The sequence below is a fragment of the Amaranthus tricolor genome, chromosome 1 (assembly GCF_026212465.1).
Source record: "Amaranthus tricolor cultivar Red isolate AtriRed21 chromosome 1, ASM2621246v1, whole genome shotgun sequence".
NCBI classification, from domain to species: Eukaryota; Viridiplantae; Streptophyta; class Magnoliopsida; order Caryophyllales; family Amaranthaceae; genus Amaranthus; species Amaranthus tricolor.
Genome location: NC_080047.1, coordinates 21,413,714 through 21,425,858, shown reverse-complemented (window position 1 = coordinate 21,425,858; position 12,145 = coordinate 21,413,714). Strand labels below are relative to the sequence as shown.

At 30.7% G+C, this 12,145-nt stretch overlaps 1 protein-coding gene across 2 annotated transcripts in view; it reads right to left on the bottom strand.

Annotated features, from left to right (window-relative positions):
- The window catches only part of LOC130822722 (uncharacterized), a 6,943-nt gene extending 1,661 nt beyond the window's left edge, over nucleotides 1-5,282 (bottom strand). The window contains exons 1-9 of one of the 2 annotated variants that reach the window (XM_057687679.1): nucleotides 5,086-5,282; nucleotides 4,808-4,968; nucleotides 4,662-4,722; nucleotides 4,415-4,561; nucleotides 3,620-3,717; nucleotides 3,441-3,510; nucleotides 3,150-3,240; nucleotides 587-656; nucleotides 403-498 (exon numbers count right to left, since the gene is read on the bottom strand). In XM_057687679.1, the coding sequence (XP_057543662.1) occupies nucleotides 403-498; nucleotides 587-656; nucleotides 3,150-3,240; nucleotides 3,441-3,510; nucleotides 3,620-3,717; nucleotides 4,415-4,561; nucleotides 4,662-4,722; nucleotides 4,808-4,968; nucleotides 5,086-5,140 (849 nt within the window). In that variant the 5' untranslated portion in view covers nucleotides 5,141-5,282. The remainder of the gene's footprint in view (nucleotides 1-402; nucleotides 499-586; nucleotides 657-3,149; nucleotides 3,241-3,440; nucleotides 3,511-3,619; nucleotides 3,718-4,414; nucleotides 4,562-4,661; nucleotides 4,723-4,807; nucleotides 4,969-5,085) is intronic. The other variant, XM_057687680.1, reaches the window with a different exon arrangement.
- Nucleotides 5,283-12,145: the final 6,863 nt, after the last annotated feature.

The window sequence follows — 12,145 nt, the reverse complement described above, 5'->3', positions numbered from 1 at the left end:
TTTATTTGTTTTAATAGTTTTATAATTTGAGAATCGAAAGGTTGGGGGACTTCAAAGAAGTCATCAAGGGTTGCGTGAATATCTTGGAAGAGAAGAACTTAGCTTAATTATTAGTCTTAAAAAAACTATTACGAAATCTAGAATTCGTAGTTGGTATGAAGATTTTAAGTGCAAACCTCAAGTTTCATTTCCACAGCTTTAAACATTGAGCCATACTTGATTTTTTTATGTTAAATTAGCCCTTATAGTAGTATGTTATAAATTAGTAATGGGTAGACTAAATATACAGGCGCCATATTTGGATCAGCGGGTCGGGCCTCTTCCATCCCTTCATGCAGCATACCCGTGGCTTCAGATGAGGATTGATCACAATGATTCTAGATGGATAAAGAGAAGGAAAACCTGCCATAGATTGTAGCAACTTAGATTTGGTCTCATGATTGAAAACACTGTGCTCATTACGGTTGTAGTCGCTTCACCCACATCTGGTAAGCTTACCTAGATGGTTGAAAGTAATAATGCAGCTTAGAAAATCATTTAAAGCAAGTTCACATTGTTATGTATAAACAAAATTGTCCAGTCTTACTGCAACTAATCTCAGATGGGTAACAGAATCTCCCATTCCTTTCCAGAATTCCTCAAAAGAAGCTGTCTGCCTGTTCAAAAGCACTGCACATTAAAAAAAACGCCCAGCAACAGAAGCTTGAGGGAAAATGGCAAAGACATTGAGACAATTATTCTTAAAAGATCAAATACAGATATCAGACAAATGCTTTCTAATTACAGAAATCTAATGGTACAAATTGATGCTATCTAGGAGTGTATAATGTCTATTTCATTATCGCGCAATTAACAATTTCAAACCCTTTACCAGATATCCAGTCTTGGGGATTTGTCTGAGTATGAATGGTAAATTAGACATTTTAAGATTCCTTCATAGATTTATAAATGATAATGTGTTGAGTGTGTTTTGGAATTGAAATCCATGATTGGATGTCACGAGTGCATGGAATAGAAGCAAAGAAACAAAGACAAACTCGATCAGAAAGTTTGGACATACTCAGCAATGGCTGTGGGGACTCGATGTTCCAGAAGAATTTTTCTACTTTCAAGTGCTGTGGGGTCACTGTGAAATGACCAAGAAGGCCGCAGAGTCACTGCTGTGCTGGAGTTGACAGAGCTTCTGAAGCTGTGAAACTCTAATTATCTTTTTATTAGTTGTTATCTATTTAGAAAAGGTTACATCGGCCTCATTTATACACGTAACCAAACATTCAGCTTCTATCATTTTATTCATATACCCTCCTTTATTGTTAAGCTTTATGCAAAGAACCTAGGTTACTTGGAGTCGCCAATTTCGCCGCCTCACCGGTGTCTGGTACAGCCGGTACAGATACCGTTGTTGAATACACGTCTTGTACGCCAGACCGAACATGGGAACGGAACTTGAAAAGTAGGGGAATATATTTAAAATGAACACGGGGTTTTCTCTTAAATTTAAAACCAAGATGTGATTGTTGAAGCTACTAACTTACTTGAAGTAAGCAGCGTTGTAGAAGGAGCTCCAGTGAGAAAGCTTTTACTGTTCGTAGACGAAGAGGAGAAAGCCAAACGAAGAAGATTAGTTTTTTATAAGATTTGGTTCATCTGAAAGTCTTCTTTTTCTATTACGAATACCGGTGTTGGATAAACTTTTGGTACACGGGACCAAACATGGGTACAGAATTTGAAAGGAAGAAGGAATATATTTAAATAGAACATGGGCTTTTCTCTTAAATTAAAACCTACATGTGATTGTTCAAACTATTGGAATATTATGTGATCGAGATGTGCCCTTAAAGTTAAAGGGTAAGTTTTACCAAACAGCGATTCGATCGGCGCTACTATATGGAGCACAGGATTGGGCTTTTAGAAAGGATCATAGTAGAAAGATGGGAGTAGCGGAAATGTGAATGTTTCGATAAATGAGTGGGCATACACAAAACGCAAAACAGCAGCGTACCAGATAGCCATGGGTCGCGTAACAAAACGTCAATAGCTTCGACCCCGAATGTTTTAGGCGAGTTTTGAAATTTCTGTAGGTGTTCAACCTAGAAAAAAAAAGAGAAAACTTTGAAGATAAAAACCTTACCAAAGTCTTTGAATTTGAAGCTTCACGATTGATGAATGAAGGTAGAAATTACAATATCAAAAGTTCAGAGCAAGATTGTTCTTATACTTGCTAATTCCTTGGAAAAAAACAAATGGCCTTAACTGTTGTAATTCTTGGAAATGATTAAATTATTTCTTTAACCTTAACAATTGTTAATATTGTAAAGTATAGTACTTTTACTACTTTGAATAATAATGATAATTTACTCCTACTTCTTTAACTTGACAGTTGTTTAAGCTTGACAGTTGCTAGTATTTGAAGTACCTTTTAATCTTTCATCCTCTTAGTATCTTATCTTTTTAGTTTTATTTTTCTAACTCTTTTTATGATTAATTATAAATTTAACTATTGTATCACATTGTTCCGGTGTCACTTTAGGTGACATCCTGCGTTCCCATTCCTATACCACGTCCCGTACCGTACTGCTTTCCAGGTAATACACCCTAGACTTACAAATTAAGATGGTAGAAAATCGAAATTAATAGAGAAGAAGAATCAACGTCGGCAACAATTGGAACCAGTGTCACATGATTCGCTAATCTCCTCGCGAATCGCGAAGCGAAAAAAGCGAATTATAGTCTTTTTTGGCTATTCTTGGGCAAATTTGATTGAATCACGAATTCAAAAAGTTAATTAGCTAGCGAATCATGTTACACTGATTGGAACTGATATATTGGTCCATGTACCCGAGCCCAATCTTTTGGAATTAAGGAAATGGCATTGTTTTTGTTGTGCTAGCTTAATATTGAACCTGAATCTGATTTAATAGGCAACTATAACTAGTTACTTAATATAGATAATTTTTAGCTGATGCAATTTTGGGCTAGTCAATATCCTAAAATTTGAAACTTTTATCTTTTCTTTTGTAGTACTATAAATAATTCATATATGACTACTAAATGCACATTTGAAGATAAATTGCTCAAAACAAAGAAACATTTAACATCTAACCAATGGAAAGCAATAACCACAGACGTGTAACACTATTGAAGCCCACCTTCCATTTGTGTGGATTTCAATGGCGTCAACATCATATCTTCTAATCAGTTCTGCAGTGGTCACAGCATCTCTCAAGTACGTAACTGGCTCTGAAATAAATAGGATAATCTCAACTACAGAATATGACGAAATAATTAAGTAAAAGCTGATAAATATCAATGAGAACTGGTCCATCAGTCCAACGCTACACATTGCCTAAAGCACTAGCAAAAGCTTCGGCACACAACGTAAAAGCAATAACTGAATATGGCAAAGGGCAAGGTAAAACAGCTGCCAGCGAAATACTCACTTATCTTATCATATGGACAAACAGGAAGGCAACGTCCACACCCATAACATCGTTCATTAATTACTCCTCCCTGCATGTCAAGTGATATTTGAAAGACCAAGCTAAAACCTTCAGCAAAGATTGAACTCTAAGAAAATCTTCAGTAACAGAACGATTCTGGTATCAAATTCACGACATACCTCCAATGTGTCCCCTTTTTGTAATGCTATTGCATTGGCAGGACAAACCATCTCACATGGTCTTGAACAATCCAGAGGACAGTCCAACGGATCAAAGGCTGTCAAAAAATAGAGAATCACTCTATTAACAAAGGTCATTTAATACAGAAAAAATATATAGCTTTAATATTGGCAATCTGATCAAGAAGCATAAGGACTTAAGGCAATGGCATTCAGAAGCCAACCCCCACCATGCAGCCACCCACAAACCAATTGGGGCAACCGTAAAGTCATCAAATGGACTCAACTGAAAGTATCAGTCATGAATAAGGTCTAGGTATTATCATATTGGTCCATTGGGGCAAGAATAAACTCAGCCAAAACCAGGTACTTAAGGCAAAATGAAGTGTCAACAGTCAGCTTAACACACGAACAAGTCAAGAAGCATTCAACAAAGTTTGGCGCAATATTGACACAATCAAATGCCGCGTGCAATCAAATTATCTTTACTCAAGCCTACAGTGGGTAAGTATAACTTAAGAACTTGATTTATAGCCAAACGATCAATAACTATAACGCACTAATAGGAAAAAGGGACTAAATAGTAAGGTGAAGTTTAAACTTTTAACTACTCAGAACCAATTGAACAATCAAGATAATCTCAGCCATACCCAATAAATACATGATGCAGAAATGGACACAACATAATCAAAAACTATGTAATCAATCCAGATCTTTTATCAACAATACTCACAAGAACCAATATACCTCACAATTACAAAATTAATGAACATAAGGAAAAGCATTAGCAATCACCAGCTTTACGAAAATGAAGGTCCTCATCATCATTGACACTGATCATAACCCAAGGCCTGCGAACCGAAACTATGGTCATGGCAGCTTCAATTCCTTCATTAACCGCGCTCACAACCGATGCATCCGCAGCACAGTCGATACAATCAACTACAATCACAGTATCCCCCCCACACCCCCTAAGGAAATAAGTAATACAATTAAACAAAAGCCCATCATTTAAATTACAATAATCACCTAAGCAATATACATTGTAGTGTACCTCCAGCAAGTGTGTAAACAAGAGAGAGATTCCTGATGTCAACAACATCCTACATAATTGAGAAACTATCAATTTATTTATTTGATTTTTTTCTTTGAGTTGTATAAATAAAAATATGGAATTTTGGGAAAAACCTCAAAGCTGGCACCACAAATGAGCTTGACCCAATTGCCCTTTTGAAGAGATTCATGAGGTGGGGTTGCAATTGAGAGAATTCCAGTTGAGTGTACCAGATTTTTCACGGTTTGAAGGCATTTGTTGGTGCTGACAGAAACAGAATGATTCCTAGATTTCACTGCAAAAAACAATAAAGATAAGAGTTTGAAATAAATTAGCGGTAGAAAGATAAGGAAACTGCGTTGCGAATAGTGAAAGACAGAAGGAGAGAAGAAAGTTGGGAATGTAGAAAGACCTTTGTCATGGAGGTGGAGTGAAGTGCAGCAACATATGCTCAAAGCCATGTTCATGTCATATACTTCTACTTTATCTACTAGTTTAGCTTAGGATTACTCGAGATGATACTGAATTGATGCAAGTGATAGAGGTGTTTTAATAGAGGTGTTCGGTGATAATTAGCTCTTGTCCGATGATGTTTGAGTTTGCGAATAACAGCTTTGAAATTGGATTGTTTTTACAGAGTCTTGAAGTATAATTTTTGCAAATTATAAGCATTAAAGTTTAATTATTAATAGTGTTTAGACCATATGATTGTATTTGTACATTTTAACCTACTTCTTTCAGTTTTTACCTTTGACTTCTTTTCTCCGATTTGAATTAACCACTGTAGTTAACACCCTACTCCTTCATTTATTTTTGAATAAATTACTCCAATCTTTGTAATTAATCTCGTTTGTCCATTTTGGCGGACAAACTTTTATGTCAAACTCCATTGCTATTGAAGCTTCATCTTCATCCAATATTGTTAACCATCGAACAATGTAAATTCTTGTACTATTCCTTCTAATTGCTGTAAGTTTAGGTTTTTCACTATCTTTGCTGTAAGTTTAGGGTTTTTTTTTATTGTAAATGGATCTCAAATGTATTTGCTTTTTTAAAATTTCTTCCATTACTTTATTTTAGGGTTTTGTTAAAAAAAGGCAATTAAAATAAAACTTTTTTTTGTGAGGTTGTTAAGTTTTTTAAGTGAGTTAGTTATACTCCCTCCAATTCATAGAAAAGGGGACATTTACTTTTTGAAACTATTTACTTATTACCTTTAATTTGCATTTTATTCTTAATTTATAAATTAAAGCATAATCAAGTGAGATCTTGTTTGATTCGTTTCAATGTAAAGATTATTAAATCGACTTTTTATAATATTTCGTTATGTATAATAAGAGATATTAAGCATTGAAGAAGTGCATTGGATAGTGTGAAAAGGTAAATGTCCCATTTTCTATGAATTGAAGGGAGAATTCACTTAAAATTAGGAAGTTAGTTTGCACTTGCTTAAACTTAGGAAGTTAGTTATAGAATATAATATAAGTACATGTAATACCTTAGTTTAACATACAGAAATTAGAATAAAAAAAATATAAATAAAATGTCCCTTTATCAATTTTAATAGTTATAGAGCAATAAGGGTGCTCGTTCGAGCACTCCTGCTCTGAGCTGCCAGTTTGGGGGTCTTGGCATGTGCTCATTCGAGCACCATATGTGCTCGTTTTAGCACTTAGGAAATTTCGCGTCAAAAAGTTTCTAGAAGCTATTATGGCTCATGCTCGTTCGAACACATATTATGCTCGTTCGAGCACTTTGAAAGAGAACATTTGTTCGTGATACGAAACTTTGTTTCATGGAGTAAACATTGTGAATATTGTGAACCATAAACAGAACATCTGTTCGAGCACTTTGAATTTATTTTCCATGGATTCTAATGTGAATATTGTGCAGGATGATGACATGTCTTGGTTGATCAATTTCGGAGCCTTGAGACATGTGTCCAAGAGTAAACATTGGTTCAAAACTTTACACAATGTGATGGATAGAGAAAATCTCTACACAGGAGATAATTCATCAATTGAAGTCCATGGCACAGGACAAGTGGAACTCTTGTTTACATCGAGAAATCCTTTAGTCCTTAGGGATGTATACTTTGCTCCCGATATTAGTAGGAATCTTGTTTCCGGTTCCATCTTGAATCGATCAGGATATAAGTTGGTGTTTGAAGCCAATAGATGTATAATATCTAAGTGCAACTTGTTTATAAGTCGTGCTTATTTATGTTGTAATTTGTTTAAACTTTCCTTAAATTGTAATCCTACAAACATGATATGTAATATAAATATGTGTGATGATTTACATTATTTATGGCATCTTAGATTGGCATATGTTAACTTTGGTAAAGTTTCTTTTATGTCTAAGCATGAGTTAATACATTTATGTGAACAAAAATCTGAAATTGCAAAGCATGCATGCTTAATAAGATCATAAGAATGCCTTTCAAAAGTGTTGAAAGAAAATCTGAAATTTTAGAACTTATACATAGTGATCTTTGTGACTTTCATAGTACGCCATCATTAGGCAATAAAAGATATGTTATTACTTTTATTGATGATTATTCAAGATTTTGTTATGTTTATCTTTTGCATCCAAAAGATGAGGCACTTAACTCTTTCACAGTTTACTGTAGTAGAAGCGGCACTCTTGATAGATAATTAACATTAATAATTATACTTAAGATAAATAATGCAAAAGTGTAAAATGCTGAACTACTAAAAACTATTGAAACTAAAACCATTTAAAACATAAGTTAAAAATCTTAAAACTGAGAAAATATAACATTAGGTTTGCTTAAATACGATAAAAAGACATAAGTACAATATAGTCATCAAAGTCATCAAGTAAAATCAATGCAACTAAGTCCTCGATAGAATAATTAAAGGCCTGGATCGAAACCTGAGCTAAATTTTCCTGCAAAATACTGTCATCCAAAATGCGGATAACAGTCGATTGAATCGGTCAGCGATAAAGCTGAGTACAATTTCCTAAACAAGCTTATGATGCGATAGTTAAATCATGTTTACAAAATAATCATCAAGCACAATATAGAAGGTTATTACTCATTATTGACCTTTATTTACAATCTCAATACTTACAGAATTTCATTATTGCTACTAAATACTTGGTAACCTTAATGCTTATTTAATCAAGTTCGATTAAGCCTCATAACTTTACCATCATAGCACATCACAAGATCACAAAAATAATGACAACTGATATATGTAAGGTTCTTGTTAGGTGAGGACCGTAGTCCTAAACCCCAACTGTGGTGGGAGTCGTCACTCCTCTCAGTACTGTTATACTCGAGACGCCGGGATTTTACATCCCGATCCATGGTTCGACGTTACCTTACTATCAGAGTCATACAATCAATATCATGTAATATCAAACAAGACTCTAAACCGAAATAGTTTACATTTTTATAAGTCAAGCTCCCACTAGTCAAAATTTTGACAATTCTACCTTTTTAATAGAAACAAATTATTAGTATCTAATAAATTAATATTAATTAAATAATAAATTTTCGTAGCTATACTAAGATTCCTGAGGCTAAACTAAGCCATTATTATATCATAAAAGTCAAGGGTAATATTTCTAAGTACTTAATAACGTATTTTATCAAATAACCAACTAAAATAGTAAAACGAATCTATCATAACTACGAAAAATAATCCGACAAGTTATTAAGAGTCCAAAATCTAAATGAAATGAGTTTTCAAGAAAAACAATGCTAAGTATTTCAACAAATTAGTTTGACTATTTTACCGATAAACCGATTAATAATTCTTTATAATTACTTGAGTCCAAAATAAAAATTCTATCAAAACACCAAGATGATATGGAATCATTTTAAGAGATAAGTTTATTTAACTAATAAAATTCATGATCATTATTTTCAGTAATTAATACAATCATTTTAACCATAAATCGATATATATATATATATATATATATATATATATATATATATATATACATATATATATATATATATATATATACATATATATATATATATATATATATATATATATATACATATATATATATATATATATATATATATATATATATATATATATATATATACATATATATATATATATATATAAATATACATATATATATATACATATATATATATAAATATACATATATATATATATATATATATATATATATATATATATTTATATATATATATATATATATATATATATATATATATATATATATATATATATATATATATATATATATATATATATATATATATATATATATATATATATATATATATATATATATACACACACACACATATATATATATATATACATATATATATATATATATATATATATATATATATATATATATTTATATATATATATATATATATATATATATATATATATATATACACACACACACATATATATATATATATATATATATATATATATATATATATATATATATATATATATATATATATATATATATATATATATATATATATATATATATATATATATATATATATATATATATAATAATTAAAGTCCATAGGGTCCACGACAATTTTCCCTAGGGTCACCATGAGATTCAACATGTTATATGAGTATGCCAAAAAGTTACAAGTTAAGAAGAGCCCATTTAATATTTATTTCTTATTTACTTTTTTTTTATTTTCAAATTTATTAATAAACTTTTAACTTATTTTAAATTTAAGTAATATATTTTCGTAACTATTTTTAATAATTAAGAAAGTATTCAACACCTCTTCCTACTAGAACAATATTTTTAAACGAAAATTCAATTAAATGTTATTTTAATGGAGTAAAACTCAAGGAACATATCTAAAATAATATCCTAACTTTTAGCTTTTATAAAGTACTTATAAAATACGCTTTTCATTTCTAATTCACATCAATTTTATCGACTAAGATTTCATCACAAAAATATCACTAGATATTATTTTTAAGTATTTTCTCAATGCAAAAGTTCATAAAGCTAACATACATTAAACTTAAAATAATATTTCACATAAAAAAATTCATATATATCTACATTATCATATTAATCAAAATTTCCATATTTATAACTCTTTTTTAGAGTGTCCTAAAAGTATTATTGTTTTGACGAAAATATCACTAAACTGGATATAACTTTAGTATAACCATGTAAAGTTTAAATGATTAAAATAAAATCATGTTGATCATGTTTTTTATATTATCAAGTAACCATATATAAATATCACATAACGAGAAACTTAAGAAAATGTGTACCATTTTCCTCCAAAAGTGGTGCTAAACCAAGTAAGAGAATATTAATAGGAAAATAAGAACTCAAAGAAATAAGCTCCAAAAGAGAAAGTCTTCAAGGCTCCAAGCTTCAAAGAAGTAGATCTTCAATTACCCAAAAAAAATTATATCCAAGCTCCAAAAGATAATACTTCACTTTTCAAAAGTTGATGATTATTGGCTCAAGATAATACTTCATTTGATTCTTAAACTAATAAAAAGGGTATAAAGTTAGTAAGATGTTAATAAAGTGAAGATATAAGAAAAAATAGTAGAAAGATTTGATGATTGGGGTGCAAGTGATCTGATAGCTAAGGGGCATATTTATAATGAATTTTGGGCAACTTTTTAGTTCATAAGATTGTATGAAAAATAGTGTTAGGAGTATAGAAGAAGGTTAACGTGTGTAAGTGATTTAGAGTGTGTAAGTGAATGTGTAAGAGTTGGAGTGTGTAAGTGGATGTGTAAGAGTTTGGAGTGTAGAACAAGGTTAACTTGTGTAAGGAAATGGTGATAGCTTGTGTAAGTGATGAACATCATGGATAGATGTAGAAAGGATTTTCGTTCATCAAATTTTTGTTCTAGTTTATACAAATGAAATGTTTTAGATTAATGGGAAAGTTTTATTAAGGTTTGATTATGAAAATATGATAGTTTACTTAGAAAATTTTGGTTAAAACTATAGTTAAAGTTAATAAGAAAAATCTAGTTAATTTTTAGGTATAAAATAATTAAATCAAAGTTGCAAGGTTAAAATGATAAGTAGTAAAGTTAGTTTAAGAAAACGAAATTGAAACGTAACGTTTTAACAAAATCGTAAATATAATATTAAAATTTTACTTTTTATAGTATAAAATAATAAAATACTCCCTCCGATCCTTTAATTTAGTCCCATTTCCTTGGGCACGCATATTAAGGATTGTGTGGGGTCCATGTAAAAGGTGGTAGTTGGGTATTTTTGAGTAAGGGTATTTAAGAGTTTATGGGGGTAAATTCGTAATTACGTGTGTGAACTAAGGGTATTTAAGTAAAAAAGGATTGCCAAAAATAGAAATGGGACTAATTCAAAGGTTTTGCCAAATAAGGAAATGGGACTAAATTAAAAGATCGGAGGGAGTAATATTTTACTGTTTATAAAGAAATTTAAGAACACACACACACACACACACACACACATATATATATATATATATATATATATATATATATATATATATATATATATATATATATATATATATATATATATATATATATATATATATATATATATATATATATATATATATATATATATATGTATATATATACTAAGTTTAATATTTGGAAGAAATTACAAAATCGGAAAAAGGTTTAGGAATTAAAAGGTGATTTGAATTAGATAACCAAAGTATTTATTAAAAAATTTCGGGATACCTAATCGGAAGATTAAGATTAAGAAATTTGAGCCTGTTACATTTACAAGAATGAAGTTGCACTTCAAATTAATGGTAAACTTAAGAGATTAAGAACCAACAAAGGAGGAGAATACTATGATCCTCATTGTTTCCAATCAATGGGAATTATACATGAAACAACAGCCGATTATGCACCATAATCCAATGGTGTGGCGGAAAGGAAGAACCGAACTCTTCAAAAAATGGCTAATTCCATGTTGTCATACTCAAATTTGAGTGATGGATTAACCGCATATCACATTCTAAACCAGGTTCCATCTAGAACCAATAAGGAAACTCCTTATGAATTATGGTACAAAAAGAAACCAAACTTAAGTTATCTTAAGGTTTGAGGTTGTAGGGCTATCGTAAGGGTACCCGAACAAAAGAGAAAGAAACTCGGTGAACGAGGTCTTGAATGCATCTTTATAGGTTATGCAAATCAAAGCAAAGCCTATATGTTCTATGTTATAGAACAAAATGACTATATATCGATCCATTCGATAATTAAGTCTAGAGATACAATATTTGATGTGAATAGATTTTCATCAACTGGTAGACAAAGAAATCTACACATAAGTACCGATGACAATGTTGAACTTGAAAATATTCAACAAGAAAATCCACATGAAGATGATGTTGATGAAAATCAACAAATTGTCTTGCAAGATACTCCCTTAGATGAAGAAAATATTCCTAGAAGGAGTAAAAGACAAAGAAAAGCAAA